This window comes from Gopherus evgoodei, chromosome 1 (genome assembly GCF_007399415.2).
Source record: "Gopherus evgoodei ecotype Sinaloan lineage chromosome 1, rGopEvg1_v1.p, whole genome shotgun sequence".
In the NCBI taxonomy this organism is placed as follows: Eukaryota; Metazoa; Chordata; order Testudines; family Testudinidae; genus Gopherus; species Gopherus evgoodei.
Window position 1 is genome coordinate 216,448,134 of NC_044322.1, and position 24,151 is coordinate 216,472,284.

Below are 24,151 nucleotides of genomic sequence, written 5' to 3' on the forward strand. Positions count from 1 at the left end.
CTGAAGTGGGGGTGGGGAGGGACTTTTCCCATCCTACAAAAATATGAAATGTCAAGAGTTTTCCCTATTCTACAAGGAGTATTGGATTCTCCGAATCAGCATTTTCTGATTAATCTATTTTGTCAAAACATTTCCAACCAGCTCTTTGTCACAGCAGCCCCCATGAAGGAGGGCTGAGCAGAGCAGCTATAAGGTTCCTTGCTCTGATGCACTTGTCCTAGTCAAAAGGGGAGTTTTTTTCAGGGCACAGCCCCTCTCTGGACTCACCGTGACAAGCCAGCAGGTGACATATTTGTAGAGTATCACTTTGCCCCAGATCAATATGTAAAAGCATCGGAACCAGAAAGGCTGTTCCTGCAGAGAGAAAAAGAGAACCCAGGAGGAAAAAAAAAATGGTGGCTGAAAACTATCTAGGTGTTATATTAGCTCTAGCACATCATCTCCTAGATCATGGAGGATAGCTCCTAGTGAAGCAGGCCAGTGGAAGGATTCACATTCCTGACTTCAGAGAACCCACGAGCTCAGGTACCCTAAATACCAAGCTAGCTAGCAGTACTGAGACACAGACAGTATTGCTAGATCTGAGCATGTGAGGTCTCATCTCTCTAGTCTGATCTAGTGTTTAAAAGAGAGATGCTCAGTTTTATATGGCTAAGAATAGTTAACCTCCTGTAATCCAACTATTTTACAGCCAAATACCATCTGAAGCAGTAACATAATAGCCATTTCAGAAGCATTTTAGGGTTAATATTAGGGCTGTCAAGCGATTAAAAAAATTAATCACGATTAATCGCATTGTTAAACAGTAACAGAATAACATTTATTTAAATATTTTTGGATGTTTTCTACATTTTCAAATATATTGATTTCAATTACAACACAGAATACAAAGTGTACAGTGCTCATTTCATATTTATTTTTTATTACAAATATTTGCACAGTAAAAAACAAAAGAAATAGTATTTTTCAATTCACCCAATAAGTACTGTAGTGCAATCTCTTTATAATGAAAGTTGAACTTACAAATGTAGAATTATGTTAAAAAAAACCTGCATTCAAAAATTAAACAATGTAAAATTTTAGAGCCTGCAAGTCCACTCAGTCCTACTTCTTGTTCATCCAATAGCGCAGACAAACAAGTTTGTTTATCTTTGGAGGCAATAATGCTGCATGCTTCTTGTTTACAGTTTTCAGAGTGGTAGCTGTGTTAGTCTGTATCAGCAAAAACAATGAGGAGTCCTTGTGGCACCTCAGACACTTAAATTTATTTGGGCATATTGTCACCTGAAAGTGAGAACAGGAGTTTTCATCGCACTGTTGTAGCCAGCATCGCAAGATATTTACGTGCCAGATGCGCTAAAGATTCATATGTCCCTTCATTCTTCAACTGCCATTCCAGGGGACATGTGTCCATGCTGATGACAGGTTCTGCTCAATAACAACTCAAAGCAGCTTTCTTTTTTGGTTCTGTTGTTTTCGCATCAGAGTATTACTCTTTTAAGACTTCTGAGAGCATGCTCCACACCTCATGCCTCTCAGATTTTGGAAGGGACTTCAGATTCTTAAACCTTGGGTCGAGTGCTGTAGCTATCTTTAGAAATCTCACATTGGTACCTTCTCTGCGTTTTGTCAAATCTGCAGTGAAAGTGTTCTTAAAATGAACATGTGCTGAGTCATCATCCGAGACTGCTCTAACATGAAATATATGGTAGAATGCTGGTAAAACAGAGCATGGAACATACAATTCTCCCCTAAGGAGTTCAATCACAAATTTAATTAACACATTTTTTTAATGAGCGTCATCAACATGGAAGCATGTCCTCTGGAATGGTGGCTGAAGCGTGAAGGGGCATACGAATGTTTAGGATATCTAGCACATAAATACCTTGCAATGCCAGCTACAAAAGTGCCATGCAAATGCCTGTTCTCACTTTTTGATGACATTGTAAATAAGAAGAGGGCAGCATTATCTCCTGTAAATGTAAAAGTTGTTTGTCTTAGTGGTTGGCTGAACAAGAAGTAGGACTGAGTGGACTTGTAGGCTCTGAAGTTTTACTTTGTTTTATTTTTGAGTGCAGTTATGTATCAAAAAAATTCTACATTTGTAAGTTGCGCTTTCACAACCAAGAGATTGCACTGCAGTACTTATATGAGGTGAATTGAAAAATACTATTTGTATATAACTTTTACAGTGCAAATATTTATAATAAAAAATAGTATACACTGATTTCAGTTACAATACAGAATAAAATATATATGACAAATGTAGAAAAACATCCAAAATATTTAATAAATTTCAATTGGTATTCTATTGTTTAACAGTACAATTAAAACTGCGATTAACCACAATTAATTTTGAGTTAATCGCATCAGTAAATTGTGATTAATCGACAACCCTCATTAATATCTTTATTTCTAAATTTTAAAGTCCTTGTTTGTTCCTGGTTATGTAGAAAAACTGATGAACTTTAGGGGGCAATCAGCCATGTCTCCAAGGATCTCAAAAAGTCAGATCAGTTTCAAACTCAAGTGAGTTAACCTGCAGAATGAGCTGGACCTGCTGAGTAAAGTCACTACTTTATTTTTTTAAGCAACAACATTCACAAACAAGCAGGACCTTGAGTGAATCCTTCATTGTTGTGTTGGCATTAGGGAATGCTTATTTTGTGAAGTCTTGAAAATAAATGGTCCATGATTTCTTCTTTTCCTTTTTTAAGTATAAAAAAATCCTAGGAAACTATACGCAAAGAACTTTGTTACGGTAATGATTAAAGGCTAATCATTAAATGATCAGGAAATATAAATGGTTCCAACAGTAACTGGATTGCACTAAGTTTCTTGTTCAATTTATAACTCAGTATTCATGTTAGTCATTAAATGCAACCCCCCAGGCATGCAATGCCACTGAATTAGTGAGGGGTGCTTAACAGCTGCAGTTACTGACCCTTCAGTGATATTTAACTAGGCAGTCCTTAAAAGTCCTTTCACTTAGTTTTCTAGTTTTACAATTCCTGTCTTGAGTAGCCGTTGCCACCTACAGAAACAGATTAGCTTCTAAAGCTCAGCTCTAGCTACTAAGACTAGTACTTACCAGGTATGCATCAGAGATGAGGTATTCATCAGAGATGTATGGGCTCACTAGGGTATAGGTTACCAGAAAAAAGAGGCCTAGGGTAAGGCGCTTGACAGCAGGCACAAGGCTGGGGAAGGGAAGAAAGTGGAGATCAGAGGTCAAATGTTGCAAAGAAACTCAAGACTCACAAATTGAACAGAATTTAAAAATATAAGTGGAGATAAGGGCTCAGATGGGGCATCCATTGCAGTGGCCACCCACATTGGGAACTGGGATCAAGACCCCACCAGGCTTGGGCTGGGTCTGCATTGAGTGTTGCAGACTCAGAACAAAACAACAATACCCAAGAGCAGTGCTAAGGAGGGTGCTGTGTTGTGGCAACTTTGTAGTCTTTGGAGGTTGCATCCTCCTGAGAGTCAGTACTGACCCCTGAGATCCAGTGTGGTGCTAGATGGCATGTACTGCAGGGACTGGCGTGAATATCTTGGTAAAGGGTACTCATGAGGGAGGGGGCCAGAGTGGCTCTGGTTACCTGTTGGGTCTTTGGCCTGGAACATCAGTCATCTCGCCCCTTGCCAGTTTCTGATAGTCTGTCATGGAGAACTGGGGCCCCACCATGAAGGCACCATAGAAATAGGAGAAACCTGAGACCTCCAGTAAGGTAGGAACTCCATGGACTGCAAACCGCTTCTGCTCAGGGGTCAGGGACTCCTGTATCAAAGGGAACAACGTTAACATTTCTCTAGACTAATCGTGGATTTAATTCCCCCAATTCACCTCCCCTCTGGTTTGAGTTATAAACTGCTACACTCAAAGGTCTCACGAGTTCACTGATTCCTGTAGATACACGCCTCCGGCTCCCAACGGCAACAGTATCTGCATTCAAGGCCCAATCATGGGGATCCACGCTCCCAGCTGATCCCTCAACAAGGGGAACTGCACCCGTCCCATCCATCACGCCAAATGCAGTAGGAGCTGCACTCCTAGTATCCTCTAGTCTGCAGTGGCACGCACACACCCCAACTCATACAAAGCTCCAGTGCTGGGGTCCACACTTCCCAGCAGAAGGATACATTCCTGCGGCACAAGCCCATTACACTACTCACTAGTTTTGTTGCTTGAACTTCACCTTGGAAGTCTCAACTGAACTATGTTCTCTTATCATCAGTGGTAATTTGTCTGGGTGGGGGACAGGGCAAAGCCCCAAACACTAAACATGCAAGGGCTATGTTAGAATGGGGATTAGGAGACAACAGCTGAGATTCTAGTCTCTCTTCCTCCATAAGAAAGCAGTATTTCTCACACCCTACTTAGGAGGTAGGGTGACTGCTCCCAAGTTGCTAGGGTCCTGATCCCAACACCCTAAACAAGGAATAAGGGGAAGAGCCAGGTCACCCACAGGGATAGGCACCCTATGGAACTGAAGAGGGTAGAACAGGGACGAGACTGAACCAAGGGAAAGGAGCACAGGAAGTCTGACCCAGTGTTGAGATGTCTGTAAGACTCAGGAGTATTTCCCCAAAGGAAAGGCCTCATTGTTCAGGACATGGGGAACTAGAAACCCTGAGGAATGGATTTTATGAGACTGGGGAAAAAATAAGATCCTGTCATGGATCCCAGAGCTGAAGTGGCTAGTCCCATCTGTGATTACCATTGTCCCAGACAAACCCTTTCCACTCAGGGGTTCATGACCCTTATACACACACAGATGCACCCTCCCAGCCATGGCTTTGCTGAGCTGGGGATTTAGTTCTTTGACTCTCTCCCCAGAACTTGACTCCTCTAGCCTTCAGCTCACAGGAAAGAAGTGGAAGAGGAGAGAGACGGGGCTTCACTCACCAAATCCTTCCCTCTATCGTAATAATCGATGGCCAAGCCTAGAGATAGAGAGAACAGAATTATGCTGAGACCATCTTTGAAAGGATAGGGTTGAACTACTAAGGATTGAAACACCTCCTCACCTTTGGGGCAGGAGTGGTGGAAAGCATATACACAGTGTGTGTAAAGGAAGGGAATAGGTAGCATCACTCACCAATCAGCTTGAGAGTCAAGACACAGTGTGGCATGGTCCACTTAATGTCATAATGCTCTGTGGCAGTGAAGTAATAACCAGCCATAAGGTATATCTGAAAGAGACCATGGTATGGATTACTCAGGCTGACTACTCCAGCAAAACTTGTTCTATCCCCTCCCATGCTCACTACTGGGAAGTAAAGGGTGGGGTAGGAGCAGCAGGCTCCCCACTCTAGATGAACGCAGAGAATAAGGATGCACTTACTACTTGAAAGCAGAAGGTGGTCAAGACAGCAGTTATCGTGCGGCCCATAAGCCTCAGTATGAGGAACTGGATCAGGACACACAGCAGGGAGTGAGCGAACTGCATCCCTGAGGAGAGAGATGGACTGGGAATTGAACTACACAGCAGCTTCTCACCACAGGTTCTTAAACTGCAGCAAGCTCTGAGCCAAACAGCCCATTTCTCCCCATATCCCTCTTACCAAAGTTGAAGTAGGCAATTGAGAGCCCTGTTAGGGTGTTGTACAGGTGAATGAGGTAGACCTCCTTCTGGAAGAGGAAATAGCGCTGGAACAAGGCAAAAGGGTATCCTGGATGGGGAAAGAGTCAGGAATATAACTTAGTGCAAACAAGAAGACAGGTTTATACAAGTCCAAGTAATAAACCTCTAGGACCCATTAGTGGGTATGTGTGCTCCTGGGCTCTGTATTCCCCCTTCCCAGTGGCCCAAGAATTAAGGTTGCCTGTACAATTTTAATTCAGCCCCCTTGTGTATACGCCAGGGGTAGGCAACCTTTCAGAAGCGGTGTGCCGAGTCTTCATTTATTCACTCTAATTTAAGGTTTCGCGTGCCAGTCGTGCATTTTAACGTTCTTAGAAGGTCTCTTTCTATAAACCTATAATATATAACTAAACTACTGTTGTATGTAAAGTAAATCAGGTTTTTAAAATGTTTTAAAAGCTTCATTTACAATGAAATTAAAATGCAGAGCCCCCGGGACCAATGGCCAGAACCCAAGCAGTGAGAGTGCCACTGAAAATCAGCTCGCATGCCGCCTTCGGCACGCATGCCATAGGTTGCCTACCCCTGGTCTACGCATTATGACAGTCTTTAATTACATAATCACACACTATTATTTCCACAGGGTCCCTACCTCATTTAGTGCAGAGGATGAATGGTGCTCACTGAATAGGCATTTATTCAATACTTTATTTTCTCTTCATTGTTCAATGTGTGGCTCTAGGACTTATTTACTATACACCATTCAAACCCTGCTCTGAAGACAAAATTATTAATTTCTGCATAGGCTTTTCTGCAGCACTCATCGCTATAGCATACAAGTGCTTCATAAATGTTAATTTATCTTCACAACACCCTGGGAGGCAATATGACATTATCCTCGCTGTACAGAAGGGAAACTGAGGGGCAGAGGTTAAGGACAAAATGTTCCCTCTAATTTTAGGTGCCCAATTTGAGATGCATTGGATTTTTTTTAGAGTAATTAGCATTATATAGCACTTTATATATTCAAGTGCAGCTCTCACTGACTTCGGCTGCAGCTACGAGTGCTCAGCACATCTGTAAATCTGATCTCAGAAAGTGAGGAATACACAATTAGTGACCATCTGTGAAAAGTTTGGTTTAAGTGATTTCCCCAGTAACACACAGGAATCCTGTGGTAAAGACAGGGATGAATCCAATTCTCCAGGGCCGCATTCAACTGCCTTAATTATGAGACCAGCCATTCTCTTTCTGCAATCCCCAACTTTATTCACCTTCCATTCTCTTTCTGCAATCCCCAACTTTATTCACCTTCCAACTTCTGCACCAAACAAGGCAGGGGTCCTATAGACACCAGCCACTTTCACTACGCAACCGTGATTTGTTCTCAGGGTCCCATACAAAATGTACGAAGAAGCTGTGAGAGGATAGAGCATGCTCACTGAGGATGGAATCTTGGAGATTTTAGCTGTTAAGCTCTGCAAGTCTCTACTGAACGTATGCAAACTGGTTCTTCAAAGGCTTATAAACTTGGCCAAATTTGGGCAGATTTTCACAGGGACAGCAAAAGGCATCTCTCTGCCTCTGGACACAAATTTCAACTCTTTCTCCAAAGCACAGGGCACTAGAGCTGTTCGAGAAAAATGTCTCAAGGATTAAAAAACAAACATCATTCTCAGAAACAACTGAACCATTTTGGTGGAAACTTTCCCCCAAAAAATTCAGCCTGAGGCAGACACTCGATGGGAAATTTCAGACAAAGTTATAAGCAACTGAAAACAAAATTTTATTTTGGGAAATGTCAGGCAACCCTAATAATTGCTATCTCTTTTAGCTCCACCTATAAATATTGGGCTGACAAGTTTACAAATTTGTGGTAGCCAGAGGTATAAACATCCTTGCCAGAGTCCAACAAAGAAAATGAGGACCCACCAGCAAGGTCCAGGGGCAAACTACTACTTAAAATAGGGCTCTCCATTATGAAAGCATTTCCTGAAGCTCAGCAAACACATTTGATCATGCTGACACTGACAAAAGTCACAACTACTTGCTTCTCTTTTGAAGATACTCAGTCCCATTGGTCAGGAAGTGGGCGAGGAATATCTGTATGCACGATTACATTACCCTAATGCTGCTGCTTACTACAGTCTCATCTTCTCTCTACTTCGGAGTCAAATTACTTCCAATGTCATATTGGCGCGAGTTAAGAATGACCTAAGCTGTTGACCTGGCCTGGTCTGTAGGCTATCATAACAATAATTAGCTACAATTGTCAATACCTTAGTTGAATTACAACCTAATTTCTCCAAGAGCAGTCTATGCATGAGCTCTAACTATATGGAGAGGTTGAAGAGTCTGTTGTTCCATTATTAAGATTATTCAGGATAAAAGAAGTGGGGCACCAGCTTCTAAAATGAGTGCTAACTTTCTTATTTTCATTAAAGCTTATAAATACATGTGATAATTAGGATCTAAATTCTCAGAAAATTCTTTCTGTATTCCAGTTGTAAATCTCATAATTTTTGGAGAAGTTATACTGCGTCCTTCATACATAAGAGGTTGAATCCTTGGTGCAAGTGCAAAACACAACCACAGTTACAAAGCTGTGGCCAGTGACTCTACAATGGATTCAGTATCTTTTTGTTGCATTCTGCACTGCTCATAGGGAAACTATGCTCCCCTTTATGACACTGCTATTTCTGTCCTTTGTTTTTCTTCCTTCTCCATTCTCCTTTTTCTACTTCTCTCCCTCATCTTTGGGCTTGTCTACACTGAGTTTGGAATTGAAATAATTAAATCTGTTGCAATTCACACCTTTTAGTTATTTTGGCGTAAGTTTGCATAGACACTCATTCCAAAATAAGAGTGCCCACTCACCGATTCATACTGAAATAACTGATAGCTATTTCAATTTCACTTTCCACATAGAAAAGCCCTAAGTCTCTCTTTCGTCCCGCTAGCAACTTACAATTCCCACACTCCACTCTATCCACTAAAAAGATCAGCAGTAAAAATGAATCATCATCAGGCTTGAAGGGACATGAGACATTTATTGTCTTCCTGAAATGACTGACAGCGCGAAACACTATCAGTTTATATTCAGTGCATACGTGGAAAGGTTTTTTCCCCTCAGTCACAATGGCTAGAAGCTTGCTCCCTTTCGGCAAGCAAAGTTTAGTTTCTGCAGAATCTGAACATACCGTACAAGCTCCAAAATGACATCTGTCTTAGGCAAAGGAGTAATCTGTTCCCAAAATCACCTCTATCAAAACCAGAGAAAATACTGAAAGCAGCAGCAGGGGAAGCTTCTCTAGATGGTGCCAAGGAAGAAGTGGAAAATGCCAGATAAAGGCCTGGCCTATACTAGAAAATTAGGTTGGTTTAACTACATCGGTCAGGGGTGTGAAAAATCCGTACACTCTGTTGAGCATAGTTAAGCCAACCTAAGTCCCCGTGTAGGGATAGTGCTAAGATGATGGAAGAATTCTTCCTCTTAGGGAGATGGATAACCTATGTTGAGTGGAGAACCTCTCCCAATGGCATAGGTAGTGTCTACTATCAAGATCGATGCTTTTATAATTTATGCTCAGGTAAAGGAGGAAATCCCTGGATATGTTCATTTTTAGAAGGAGGTTCATAAGACTTGACATTTCAGTGAAAGGGGTTCACAGGTTGTTAAAGTTTGGGAACCACTGGTCTACACTGAAGCTCTACAGTGGCACAGCTGTAGACATACCCTAAGAGAAGGCACAGACCAATTCGACATTGAGGCATTTCAACTCATGGCTGATGCCAGTGTCAGAAATAGAGACTTTTGGGGAAGCCAACTCCTGGATCTGGCCCACTGATGCCCAGACATCTGGCCACCCAACACTGTGGAAACAGTCCAGATAGATTCACATGGCATTAAGTTCCCAGCACATCAGATAGTAGGAACACTGGTAGGAACACTAGAATCCTGGTACTACAAGTTCTGGAGGCCATCAACATTAAGACATCCAAGTGGAGGACATTGGATGTTGTCTATCTCAACACTTGGAGCCCTGGAATCAGGACAAACCCATGGCAATAGTGGTGCGAAGAGTTAGGAGCCTCATGGCTTACCTTATTTTTCCTTGATACTGAGGGAGAAGACTGACACTGAGAGGCAGTTTCTCACAGATTCACTGGTTTGCCACAAGGACTGACATAGCACTCAACGTAGGGAGCAAGTTTTTTTGCCCACAGGTTTCAGAGGACAGGACCATGAAGGTGAAGAGCTCCAGAAGGTCACTTTAATAGCACCCTTACCAAAAACTCGGAACACTGTAGCTAAATCCTGACCTGCCCAGATGTCCCCAGGCCCAGAGAGTGAGGCTACCGGATCCTGACTCACCAATGCAAGCCAGAGAACTCAAAGGAACCTCTCCAGGCACTTTAGTGTCAGAGCATGACATCCCCTCAGAATTGCCTCAATACAGCATAAGGCAGCCCTCCAGGGTTCATAGATGTGGTTGGTGAACAACTTGTACACGGAACATCAGTCAAGCAGGGTCGGAAAGTTATATGCGCCTGTGGTGCCTGTGCTCCAGCAATATTCAGGGCCTGGGTCCACCAATGTTTGGGGCCGGGTCTCTCACCTGGCCCCATCTGCCACCCCTGCATGCCTCCCCCGACAGTCCCCCAGCTCCCAATTGCTGCCCCCACACACCTCTCCTGGGTCCCGGAGCCTCTCTGCCTCAAGCCGCTCTGCTGGCTCCTGGCATCAACTGCCACCGCAGGGTCCCAGTGCCCCCCATCCACAAGTGCCAAGGCAGGCTGATCCTAACCCTGTCCTTCCACCTGGGACCCTTCCCTTTTCCAGTGGGACCCTCCACCAGCACAGGGCCCCACCCAGTCACCGCTCCTGCCCCATGCTGGGCGAGGGGCAGCCCCATCCCCCACCCCCAGTGAGGCTACAGTGAGGGGCGGCAGCAGAGGAGGGGGCGCACATGTGATGACAGCCCCCGAACACCCACCACAGGGGAGGCGAGGGGACTTCCTGGACCTGAGAGGGGCCCTAGGAGCACATGCAGTGACAGTGGTGCGAGATGAGTGTGCTGCCGGAAGGTAGAGGGGGGCCCCTCCTCTAGAGCTCACTGCTGAAAGCTGGGACAGGGCTGGGGGGAGTCGTCCTTTCTGGCCCCAGGTCTGGAACAGCCTGCCTGCACTCCAAACTCCTCATCCCCAGCCCCGCCCCCCCACCCAAGAGCCCACACCCCCAGCTGCAGCCCTCATCCTCCCGTACTCCAATCCTCTGCCCTAGCCCTGAGACCCCTCCTGCACTGTGAACCCCTCATCCACAGCCCCACCCCACAGCCCTCACCCCAACCCTCTGCCCTAGCCCTGAGCCCCCTCCCACACCCCAAACCCCTCATCCTCAGCCAAAGCATTCATCCCCCCCAACCCCAACCCTATGCTCCAGCCCTGAGCCCTCTCCTCCATCGTGAACCCCTCATCCCTGGCTCCATCTCACAGACCTCACCCCTGCAGCCCAACCCTCTGCCTGAGCCTTTCCCACACCCCAAACCCTTCATCACCATCCACATCCCAGAACCTTCACATTTTTACATTATTTCAAAAAATATATATCTGCTTACAAGGCAGGTGTGGGCGGCGGGACTTGGACTTGTTCTGGGCACCACCAAAATTTATACAGACCTACTGCCCTGTTAAGTCAAGAATTCATAAAACAGAAATAAGAGTTGAAGAGCTCTCTGGCCCACTGATATCAGTTTTTAATAAAACCAGGAGTATCAGGGAAGTTTCACAGGACTGGAAGAAAGCTAATGTGCAAATATTTATAAATGTACCACAAGGTGACCAGGTTAACTGTAGGTTGGTTAGTCGAACAGTGACTAGGAAAACAATGGAATGGTGGAAAGAAGACTCAAAGAATTACAAGAATAGAAACATAATTAATGCCAATCAACATCGTTTAACAGAACATAACGTCTTTTCAATCAAATTATTTTTGGTCAGAACTTTATCAGCTAAGCATGTAATAATGGACATATTAAGTATTATCTGTAGTATTGCAGCACCTCTAGAAGCCCTAGTTATGGAGCAGGACCTCTCTGTGCTGGGGGCTGTCAAATACACAGTTCCTACCTAAAGAGTTTACAATCCAAGTATAAGACAAAAAGACAACAGATGGGAATACAGAGAAATGGGACAATATTAGAAGTTATTGACTTTCTGTAAAAACAACAGGGAGTCCAGTGGCACCTTAAAGACTAACAGATTTATTTTGGCATGAGCTTTCGTGGGTAAAAAAACCCTTCTTCAGATGCATGGAGTGAAAATTACAGAAACTGGCATTATTACACTGACACATGAAGAGAAGGGAGTTACCTCACCAGCGGAGAACCAGTGCTGACAGGGCCAATTCAGTCAGGGTGGATGCAGTCCACTCCCAATAACTGATGAGGAGGTGTCAATTCCAGGAGAGGCAAAGCTGCTTCTGTAGTGAGCCAGCCACTCCCAGTCCCTATCAAGCCCAAATTAATGGTGTTAAATTTGCAAATGAATTTTAGTTCTGCAACTTCTCTTTGAAGTCTGTTTCTGAAGTTTTTTTGTTCAAGTATGGCTACTTTTAAATCTGTTACAGAATGTCCAGGGAGATTGAAGTGTTCTCCTACTGGCTTTCGTATGTTACCATTCCTGATGTCCAATTTGTGCCAATTTATTCTTTTATGTAGAGAAGTAACTATACGTAAAAGTATACTATAAAGTAGCTATACTCTCAAACTAGCACTCAAAGGTATAGTCAGATCCAATAGCTGGAAGCTGAAACTAGACAAATTAAATTAAAAGAGTGCCTTTTTGTTGTTGTTTTGGTTTTTTGGATGGTGCACATAATTAAGCAGTAGAACACATTAACAGGAATGTGGTGGATTTTCCATCACTTGAAATCTGTAAGATTACGTGTCTTTCTAAAAGATTTGCTCTAGTTCCACCACAAATTAGGTGCAAGAATTACTGGATGATGCCATATGGTCTGAGTTATGCAGGTCAGACTAGATGATCACAGTGGTCCAATCTAATGTAAAAAAAAAAAAAAAAAAAGAAAAAAAAATCAATGACTCTACCGGCTTCCCCTCCAAAGCCAGGGCCAACTGGGGGGTGGGAGAGGGAAGAGCGGGGCAATTTGCTCCAGGCCTAGCGAGCCCTGCCCGGCAGCGGTCAGGGTCTTCAGCAGCGGGGGGCCCTTCAGTGCTGCGGAAGATGTGGAGCAACTGAAGGACCCCCGCCGTCGAAATGCCACCAAAGACCCGGACTGCCGCCGGGTGAATACAAGCGGTGCAGCTCTCCCGCTTTACCCCAAGCCCCCTGAATCCTCTGGGTGGCCCTGTCCAAAGCAGAATAGGCACTGTGCATGTTAGTCAGCAATAGGTACTGGACCAACTCAGAAGCTCAGCTTGAAGCCAAGAGACTTTGCTTCACCTATCATGGAAGTGCTTTGTAATGGTGCCCAAGTGCCTCAGCGGCGCCTTGGGAGATTCAGGCCATGCCTACACTACACATATTGGTTGACACAAACATGTGTGTGTGTATACTTGTCTCCTTGTGTCAGCAGTGAGCATACTCAACCAGGAATGTGTGTAACAATGCACACTTGGGTGTACTATGGGTAGGTATCCCACTGTGCAACCCATCACCAGCCAGCGCACAGTCTTTTGGGAAGTTTTGGCAATGCATAGTAGGACAGAAATTGGATGCACAGGGGAGACGGGGAGCAAGGTGTCATCTTCTGAGTGTTTAACTGTCTACATCCCATAATGTCATCTATATCCCATAATCTTCATGGCTTTTTTCAAAAATCACACAAATCCATTCAGCTCTCCTTGCTATCCACCATCTGTGACAGAAACATGGATCCCGCACAGCTCTGCACTAAGAACAGGAGTACTTGTGGCACCTTGGAGACTAACACGTTTATTTCAGAGATGAGCTTTCATGAGCTACAGCTCACTTCTTCGGATGCATAGAATGGAACACACAAACAGGAGATATTTATACATACAGAGAACATGAAAAGGTGGAAGTATGCATACCAACTGGAAGAGTCCAATCAATTGAGATGAGCTATCATCAAAAGTTTTTTTTTTCCTCCTGCTGAAGTGATAATTAGGATGACCCATAGAAGGTGTGAGGAGAACTTAACATCGGGAAATGGATTCAATTAGTGTAATGACCCAACCATTCCCAGTCTCTGTTTAGGCCTGAGTTAATTGTATCTAATTTGCATATTAATTCGAGTTCAGCAGTCTCTCTTTGCAGTTTGTTTTTGAAGTTTTTTTGTTGCAAAATTGCCACCTTCAAGTCTGTCACTGAGTGATTAGAGAGGTTGAAGTGTTCTCCCACTGCTTTTTGAATGTTATGATTCCTGATGTCAGATTTGTGTCCATTTATTCTTTTGCATAGAGAATGGACACAAATCTGACATCAGGAATCATAACATTCAAAAAGCAGTGGGAGAACACTTCAACCTCTCTAATCACTCAGTGACAGACTTGAAGGTGGCAATTTGCAACAAAAAAACTTCAAAAACAAACTGCAAAGAGAGACTGCTGAACTCGAATTAATATGCAAATTAGATACAATTAACTCAGGCCTAAACAGAGACTGGGAATGGTTGGGTCATTACACTAATTGAATCCATTTCCCGATGTTAAGTTCTCCTCACACCTTCTATGGGTCATCTTAATTATCACTTCAAAAGTTTTTTTTTTTTTTCCTCCTGCTGATGATAGCTCATCTCAATTGATTGGACTCTTCCCGTTGGTAGGCATACTTCCACCTTTTCATGTCCTCTGTATGTATAAAAATCTCCTGTCTGTGTGTTCCATTCTATGCATCCGAAGAAGTGAGCTGTAGCTCATGAAAGCTCATGCTGAAATAAATTTGTTAGTCTCTAAGGTGCCACAAGTAGTCCTGTTCTTTTTGCGGATACAGACTAACACGGCTGCTACTCTGAAAGCTCTGCACTACTGTCATGAGCATTGCAATCACAGTACACATGATCCTTTAGTATTTGCAGAGCTGCAAGAAGAACTGAATCAATGGAGAACATGACAAATTCTTAGAGGACAGAATGCTGTGGGATGTGTAGAAAAACAATTAAAGGTTGCTGGTGGTGTTCACAGAGCAGCTGAAGATCATGGAGTGCCACTTCTGGGCCTAAGAAATGAGTACTGACTGGTGGGATTGCATCATAATACAGGCTTGGGCTGACAAGCAGTGGCTGCAGAACTTTTGGATATACAAGGCCACATTCATGGATTTGTGCACCAAACTTGCCCAGCCTATAGCACAGAGCTGCACTGACACTGGAGAAACGAGTAGTGATCACACTGTGGAAACTTGCAATGCCAGATTAATGGGTCAGTTGAGTATCAACCAGAGGTGGGAAAATCCACCACATTATCATGCAAATGTGCAGGGCCATTAATCATCTCCTAAGTAGGACTGTGACTCTTTGCAACTGTGCAGGACGTAATGAATGAATCTGCTGCAGTGGGGTTCCCAAACTGCAGCAGGACTGTGACGAAGTGAGACTGTTCTTAATGTTTCCTCTGAATACTTTGTGGGTGCCTCAGTTTCCCTTATACATTTCTTAAGTCTCCAGCATGCATCAATGGCTGACACTCTGTCTCCTGGCAACAAATGACCAGGGCCCTTCCCTCCCTGCAAGGGGATGGCTAAAGGAGAACTAAGAGATCAGGTGACCTCCTGGCCCAGGAAAGAGACAAAGGCCAGAAAGGAGGGGCTGGAGGGGGGGTCAGTTTGGAGGTAGCTGGGGACGGAAAGTGAGGGCAGATGGGGTTGTCTGGCTCGCTGGGCCACAAAATGGACCTGGCTGAGGGATCCCATTTTCTGTATCTACAAGCTCTGTTTTAAACTGTGTTCCTGTCCTTTTTACTGGCTGGCTAAGAATCACGTCTGACTGTGAAGTGGGGGTGCGTGCAGGACCCTCTGGCTTCCCCAGGACCCCACCTGGGCCTGGGTGGACTCGCTGTGGGAAGCGCACAGAGGGACATACGCCGAATGCTCCAAGGTCAGACCCAGGAAGGTGAAGCTGTGTGAGCTTCTTGCCCTGAAGACAGTCTGCTCCAAGGGAGAGGAGGCTCCCCAGAGTCCTGACTGGCTTTGTGGGGAGCAGTTCTAGAGCATCATCCGGGGACTCCGTAACACGGACACATCCCTAATTTTGCACCAGACCACATGGCCACAGAATATATCAACAGAAAGGGCTACTCTTTTTAGGTTATGCAAGTGTTCGTGGATCACTGGAGACACTTCACTGACAGGGCTGGTCTGGGAAGGTGCATGATGCTTGTATCTTTAAAAAAAACAGGATTTTCCAGAAAGCTACAAATAGGGATTTTCTTTCCTAACCACCAGATTGCCATTGGGAATGTTGAAATGCCAATAGTAATCCTGGGGATCCCAGGCTACCCCTTGCTGCCCTGGCTTATCATGAACTGTACACTGGCTGTCATGGATCCACAGGTCTGGTGCTCTGGAACAGTCCCTGGTAGGACCCCTTCCGAGCGTGCACCCCTTAGGATCTTCCACTCTCATTTGGGTAAGCCCATTAGCTTCACCACCTCGTGGAATTGAACCCTGGAGCCTTCAGCACCGCTGCTTACTCCTTGAAATCCCCTCAGAGAGTCCACTTGATTTGGACACCCGGGGGAAGGCTTGCACACCCAGAGGGAGCAGTGCAACCCCACTTCCTTAGACTAGAATGACTCTCAGCGAGTGTTGTAAAAAACAGAAGGGCTTATTAGATGTCTGGAACACAAGAAGTACTTGGTTAGCACAGAGAACAGAAAAGTTACAGCAAAGTCCACCTGGCTCTGTCCAGAGTTCTCTCTGACCTATCAAGTTCCAGTCCAGAAGCCAGAGTCCTCCTTCCAACAGCCCACACTACCAACACCTGGTTCCTCCTCTGTCTTTTGTTGTTTCCTGGGGGAAAAACAGGTCACCTGGTGTAACGATGCTGCCTTTGGTGGGACCCAACTGCGTGCACCAATTCAGGACAAAATGCTTAAAGCAGGGAAGTTACAGCCCAAGGCTGGGGTTCCTTTGCACACCAAGGCAAACCAAACCAGCCAAACAGAGAAGATTTCAGTTTTATCCCACTGGTCAACCACAAGTCACACAAGCAATTCCCTTAGATGCTCCAGTTTCCCAGTATCACCACCAATACCACTTACTATGGGAGTGAATGGTTATGAAAACCAATACCCCAGTAAAAGAAAAATAGTTCTCCCAATCCCAAAGGACCAAGCCCCAGATCCAGGTCAATATACTGATCAGATCTTATCCACAAATCACGCTGTTGCCAGTTCTTTAGGATCTAAAATCTAAAGGTTTATTCATAAAAGGAAAAAGATACAGATGAGAGCTAGAATTGGTTAAATGAAATCAATTACATACAGTAATGGCAAAGTTCTTGGTTCAGGCTTGTAGCAGTGATGGAATAAACTGCAGGTTCAAATCAAGTCCCTGGAATACATCCACAGCTGGGATGGGTCATTCAGTCCTTTGTTCAGAGCTTCAGTTTGTAGCAAAGTCCCTCCAGAGGCAAGAAGCAGGACTGAAGATAGGATGCTGCATCTCCTCCATCTTTTTATAGTCTCATAGACATTATGATCATCCAGTCTGACCTCCTGCACAATGCAGGCCACAGAATCTCACTCACCCACTCCTGTAACAAAGCCCTTGCTTTCTTTGTTCCAAAGACAAGCTGTTCAGCACGTGGCATGGAAAAACCTTAGAGTTCTGTCCCTAGACATGTCCCTGCATACCTTGCTGAGTCACAAGGCATATCTGCCTTCTTTCAGTGGGTCAATTGTATAGCTGATGATCCTTAATGCGCCACCAAGCAGGCTAGGCAGAGCTGACACCAACTTGTCTGAGGTGTCGCCCAGAAGCATAGCATAAGTTTGAAATACAGACAATGTAGAGCCAACATTCATAACTTCAACTACAAAAAGGATACACACATACAGCTAGCATAATCATAATAATTAAATCACAACCTTTCCATACACCCCTTACACGACAACCTTTGCACAATATTTGCTGCGAATACATAACAGTGGTTGCAACAATGATCTACACTGTCACAGGTTATATCAGTAATGTCACACCTGGCTACCACCCTTAGCTCTTCATTCTCCAGCTAGTCACAGCCAGCTGGCTTCCAGCAGAGGGTGTCGGCAGCCCTTGGTCATCAGTTGCTAGGCACCAGATGTTCAACCATCGGAGCGGCCATTGTCTGCTGAGTCTTTGACAAGCCCTTCCCACCACCCAGTTAAACATGTAGCACATAGGGGAAACTGAGGCACGCAGTATTCATACAAAATATTAAGAAAATTCCCATCATCACACTGATAGCACCATGGAGAGATTGAACTACAGGCTCAAAGGGTGCAGAATGACAGGTGAATGTTTCTTGGAGATGGAAGGGTGTCTGGCACTGTTTACTTACTAGAGTGGAACTCAGTGAGACAAATATCCCAATGGTTATAGCTAAGGCTAAGGTTTTGTCATTAGGTTATGGAATCAGTGACTTCCAGAGACCCCCGTGACATTTTCCGCTTCAGCCCTGGGGTGGCAGAGCTGGAGGGCCCCCATAGCCTCCCGCTGCCACAGGTGGTGGGGTGGAGGACCCTAGAGCCCCAGAAGCAGTGGGTACTGGGCCCTCCTTCCTCCCCATTTTGTCAGTTATTTTTAGTAAAAGTCAGGGACAGATCACAAGCTTCTGTGAATGTCTGTTATTGTCTGTGACCTGTCCCTTTTACTAAAAATAACCCTGACAAGATCTTAACCTTAGTTATAGTTGCCTGCTGTGTCCTGCATAATGTGTGTGCAGCAAAGGGAGAAAAATTTCCATCAGGGTAAAAGGGCAGAGGTGAAGCAGTTACCTACTGAGTTTAAAAAACCAGACAAGGACTCTTAAAAGAGCATCATACAGAGTTACACAGTTCAGGGAGGCTTTGAAAGAGAAAATGAAGATTTCCTGGACAGACATCAGGATATGCTTCTGCAGTCACAACTTTCTGAAGAATCAGAGCAGGCTGTGCAGCGAAGACTGAAGGATGGTGAAGAAAACTGGCAGCATGTGACCTCCAGAAGAAAGAGGAGCATCCATGTACCAGCAATGCAGATACAGGTGAGCAACCATTTTCATGTTCTCTCAGATACAGGTACTAATGTGGAGAGTGGACCAGATGATACATCTGAGGGAAGGCAGCACAAGGAGATTCCGCCGATTAGAAGTCATGAGATGCACTCTCCTAGGGATGGGGGTTCCATGACCACCGCTCTCAGGAGGAGGTGGCTGGTGGTAGTCGGGGACTCCCTCCTAAGGGGGACTGAGTCATCTATCAGCCGTCCTGACTGGGAAAACCGAGAAGTGTGCTACTTGCCTGGAGCTAGGATTCACGATGCGACGGAGAGACTGCCGAGACTCATCAAGCCCTCGGATCACTACCTCTTTCTGCTTCTCCACATGGGCACCAATGATACTGCCAAGAATGTCCTTGAGCAGATCACTGCAGACTACGTGGCTCTGGGAAGAAGGATAAAGGAGTTTGAGGCTAAAGTGGTGTTCTCATCCATCCTCCCTATGGAAGGAAAAGGCCCGAGTAGAGACCGTCAAATCATGGAAGTCAATGAATGGCTACGCCGGTGCTGTCCGAGAGAGGGGGTTGGATTCTTTGACCAGGAATGGTGTTCCAAGAAGAAGGCTTGCTAGGCAGAGACGGGCTCCACCTAACGAAGAGACGGAAGAGCATCTTCGCAAGCAGGCTGGCTAACCTAGTGAGGAGAGCTTTAAATTAGGTTCACCAGGGGAATGATACTAAAGCCCTGAGGTAAGTGGGGAAGCGGGATACCAGGAGGGAGCACTAGCAGGATAGTGCAAGAGGGAAGGACTACTGCCTCATATTGAGAAAGCAGGACGATCAGCAAGTTATCTTAAGTGCCTATACACAAATGCAAGAAGCCAGGGAAACAAGCAGGGAGAACTGGAAGTCCTGTCATAGTCAAGGAATTATGATGTGACTGGAATAACAGAGACTTGGTAGGATAACCCACATGACTGGAGTCCTGTCATGAATGGATATAAACTGTTCAGGAAGAACAGGCAGGGCAGAAACGGTCGGGGAGTTGCATTGTATGTAAGAGAGCAGCATGACTGCTCAGAGCTTCAATATGAAACTGCAGAAAAATCTGAGAGTCTCTGGATTAAGTTTAGAAGTGTGAGCAACAAGGGTGAAGTCATGGTGGGAGTCTGCTATAGATCTCCAGACCAGGGGGATGAGGTGGATGAAGCTTTCTTCTGGCAACTAACAGATGTTACTAGATCACAGGGCCTGGTTCTCATGGGAGACTTCAATCACCCTGATATCTGCTGGAAGAGCAATACAGCAGTGCACCCGAAAATCCAGGACATTTTTGGAAAGTTCAGGGGACAATTTCCTGGTGAAAGTGCTGGAGGAACCAACTAGGGGTAGAGCTCTTATTGACCTGCTGCTCACAAACAGGGAAGAATTAGAAGGGAAAGCAAAAGTGGATGGGAGCCTGGGTGGCAGTGACCATGGGATGGTTGAGTTCAGTATCCTGACATAAGGAAGAAAGAAGAGCAGCAGAATACGGACCCAGGACTTCAGAAAAGCAGACTTTGACTCCCTCAGGGAACTGATGGGCAAGATCCCCTGGGAGACTAACTTGAAGGGGAAAGGAGTCCAGAAAAGCTGGGTGTATTTTAAAGAATCAGGAACAAACCATCCCGATGTGCAGAAAGAATAGTAAATATGGCAGGCGATCATCTTGGCTTAACAGTGAAATCTTTGCAGATCTTAAAACACAAAAAAGAAGCTTACAAGAAGTGGAAGATTGGACATATGACCAGGGAGGAGTATAAAAATATGGCTCAGGCATGAAGGAGTGAAATCACGAAGGACAAATCACACTTTGAATTGCAGCTACCAAGGGATGTTAAGAGTAACAAGAAGCGTTTCTTCAGGTATGTTAGCAACAAGAAGGTGGTCAAGGAAAGTGTGGGCCCCTTACCGAATAAGGGAGGTAACTTAGTGACAGAGGATGTAGAAAAAGCTAATGTACTCAATGCTTTTTTTGCATCTGTCTTCACAAACAAGGTCAGCTCCCAGACTACTGCACTGGGCAGCACAGCATGGGGAGGAGGTGACCAGCCTTCTGTGGAGAAAGAAGTGGTTCAGGAGTATTTAGAAAAGCTGGATGGGCACAAGTCCATGGGGCTGGGTGCACTGCATCCAAGGGTGCTAAAGGAGTTGGCAAATGTGATTGCAGAGCCATTGGCCATTATCTTTGAAAACTCATGGCAATCAGGGGAGGTCCCGGATGACTGGAAAAAGGCTAATGTAGTGCTCATCTTTAAAAAAGGGAAGGAGGAGGATCTAGGGAACTACAGGCCAGGCAGCCTTACCTCAGTCCCTGGAAAAATCATGGAGCAGGTCCTCAAGGAATCAATTCTGAAACATTTAGAGGAGAGGAAAGTGATCAGGAACAGTCAGCATGGATTCACCAAGGGCAAGTCATGCCTGACTAACTTAATTGCCTTCTATGACAAGATAACTGGCTGTGTAGAAGAGGGAAAAGCAGTTGATGTGTTATGCCTTGACTTTAGCAAAACTTTTGATATAGTCTCCCACAGTATTCTTGCCAGCAAGTTAAAGACATATGGGCTGAATGAATGGTCTATAAGGTGGATAGTAAGCTGGCTGTATCGTTGGGCTCAGCAGGTAGTGATCAATGGCTCCATGTCTAGTTGGCAGCCGGTATCAAGCAGAGTGCCACATGGGTCAGTCCTGGGGCCGGTTTTGTTCAATAACTTCATTAATGATCTGGAGAATGGCGTGGACTGCACCCTCAGCAAGTTTGCAGATGACACTAAACTGAGAGGGTGGTAGATACGCTGGAAGGTAGGGATAGGATATAGAGGGACCTAGACAAATTAGAGGATTGGGCCAAAAAAAATCTGATGAGGTTCAAACAAGGACAAGTGCATAGTCCTGCACTTAGGACAGAAGAATGCCATGCACTACTACAGACTAGGGAACGAGTGGCTAGGCAGCAGTTCTGCAGAGAAGGACCTAGGGATTATAGTGGATGAGAAGCTGGATATGAGTCAACAGTGTGCCCTTGTTGCCAAGAGGGCTAACAGCATTTTGGGCTGTATAAGTAGGGGCATTGTCAGCAGATCGAGGGACATGATCACTTCTTTCTGTTCAGCATTGGTGAGGCCTCATCTGGAGTACTGTGTCCAGTTTTGAGCCCCCAGTACAAGAAGGATGTGGAAAAATTGGAAAGAGTCCAGCAGAGGGCAACAAAAATGATTAGAGGGCTGGAGCACATGACTTATGAGGAGAGGCTGAGGGAACTGGGATTGTTTAGTCTGCAGAAGAGAAGAATGTGGGGGGATTTGATAGCTGCTTTCAAATACCTGAAAGGGGGTTCCAAAGAGGATGGATCTAGACTGTTCTCAGTGGTACCAGATGACAGAAAAAGGAGTAATAGTCTCAAGTTGCAGTGGGGGAGGTTTAGGTTGGATATTATGAAAAACTTTTTCACTAGGAGGCTGGTGAAGCACTAGAATTGGTTACCTTTGGAGGTGGTGGAATCTCCTTCCTTAGAGGTTTTTTTAAGTCAGGCTTGATAAAGCCCTGGCTGGGACAATTTAGTTGGGGACTGGTCCTGCTTTGAGCAGGGGGTTGGACTAGATGACCTCCTGAGGTCCCTTCCAACCCTAAGATTCTATGAAAGACCACTTCAGAGCGATCCACAATAATGCACTGTGGTGTACTGCGTTCTACCAGGCTCTGCTATTTTGTGGCCTGTTAAGAACTGCGTGGTGCTTGGTGTATGTGTATGATTCTAATACGATCAATGCACCTATTAATTTTGTCTGTGACCAATCCTATGAGTTTTGCGACACTGTGCAGTAACGTATAATTGGTTGCTTTTAGAACTGCTAGGCACTCAGCAACATATGTTGTGAACTGATAAAGATCAATTATGTTCTAAATAATAGAATTTTATTCTGTTACCAAATCAGTACAAAAAGTGCAATTTTAAAATAAATGCATTAAAAATTAATAAAATGTAATACATTAACAAGAACAGAAGTTCTGAAGGAAAAAGAACATTCACGTCAATTTCAGCTACACAGACCATCTGAGGTTTTCACAGGTCAGTGTATGTGAAGCTGTGATTGTCTTTAATGTACCCCAGGGTAGAGTGGTACGGGCAATGCAGCAGCCCCTGATGCCATGTGGAATGTTGGGGGCAAGGCAAGGAGGTCCCATAATGGAGTTCTCAGTGGGTTGCAGAGGAAAGTGAGCCTGGGATTGTTGAACATATAAGTCCATCAGAGCTGCAGTATCTGTGATTGCTGTCTGAGAAGCCCCATTATGTCGTGGTGTATTTCACTCTCCTTTTCCTGCTGGGACTCCTGGACCTCTGTCCTTTCCACTCTTTCCTTCTCCAGGCTGTCTGCAATGTTGACCTTCCAGGCCATGTGCTCATGGTCTGATGCACCACTGGCGTGCAAGATCTCACTGAACATGTCATCCTGAGTCCTCTTCTTTCCCTTATCTGGCTCAGGTGTTCCCCAGGTGCGGTGGGGGAAATTTCAAAGCTGCAGTGGCAGCAGCTGCAGAGAAAAAACAGAGCAGTACTATAGTCAGTATAGTCACAGTCAACATAGTTACTATAGAAAGTGAAAATTAGATTCAGAATTCTCCCTTTTCCTTGCACCTCTAACGCGTTAAACAAGACAAACTTATGGACACTTATGCTTTTGAGTTCCTGAGCCCTGGTGCCATTCACAGCACCAGCCATGATGAGTATGAGCACTATGCATGAGGGAAATGAGAGAATTGCTTGGCTGCATAAAACTATAAATATAGGGAAATGGTATGCAATACTGGCACCATTTTCCACAGGCAGTGGAGATTTTCACTGGTATCTCACTCCTGAAGGTAACAAAGGTAGACAGAGAGCCCAGTTGCTGCTGGCATTCCAAAGCCATGCAGGCCCATACTAGCCTGTGTACTGCAATGGTGCCTGCCGAAGTTATTGTTGAGTGGCATGCAGAAAGTTTCCTACTGAAGAGGAAGAAATAAGGCTGCCATCCCTAAAAACCTTTGGGAGAAGATTGCAAAGTACCTCAGTGAAAGTTTCATCCAGATCTCTCAGAAGGATTCAAGAGACATCTCAGTGTACATAAACTGCCCACAGGGTCCCCCTTGCCTAACTCTACAGAGCAATGAAAGGCAGATCACAACACTAACTCTCTTTGTTGTACCACTACCTCTTCTAGTTTGGATAAATTAATGCAAAGTCGATAGCTGCATCCTGTTACGTTGGGGGTGCCATCACTATAATGGGAAATAAATTGATGCACTTACCTGAGGTTCCTTCCTCTGCATTGGGCTTGTCTGTGCTTGGCTGCCAGGACTGACTGGACTGCAGTGGAGTCG

At 45.0% G+C, this 24,151-nt stretch overlaps 1 protein-coding gene and 1 long non-coding RNA gene across 2 annotated transcripts in view; one reads left to right on the forward strand and one right to left on the reverse strand.

Annotated features, from left to right (window-relative positions):
• LPCAT3 (lysophosphatidylcholine acyltransferase 3) overlaps window positions 1-24,151 on the reverse strand; it is a 30,449-nt gene that overhangs the window by 2,667 nt on the left and 3,631 nt on the right. The window contains exons 2-8 of the mRNA XM_030536063.1: window positions 5,572-5,679; window positions 5,352-5,458; window positions 5,106-5,199; window positions 4,913-4,950; window positions 3,606-3,784; window positions 3,092-3,200; window positions 268-354 (exon numbers count right to left, since the gene is read on the reverse strand). Coding sequence (XP_030391923.1) covers window positions 268-354; window positions 3,092-3,200; window positions 3,606-3,784; window positions 4,913-4,950; window positions 5,106-5,199; window positions 5,352-5,458; window positions 5,572-5,679 — 722 coding nt within the window. The remainder of the gene's footprint in view (window positions 1-267; window positions 355-3,091; window positions 3,201-3,605; window positions 3,785-4,912; window positions 4,951-5,105; window positions 5,200-5,351; window positions 5,459-5,571; window positions 5,680-24,151) is intronic.
• Window positions 1,369-8,777, forward strand: LOC115636241. The gene is made up of 3 exons (XR_003996859.1): window positions 1,369-1,472; window positions 5,771-5,777; window positions 8,765-8,777. It is a non-coding gene; the product is annotated as an uncharacterized LOC115636241 (long non-coding RNA).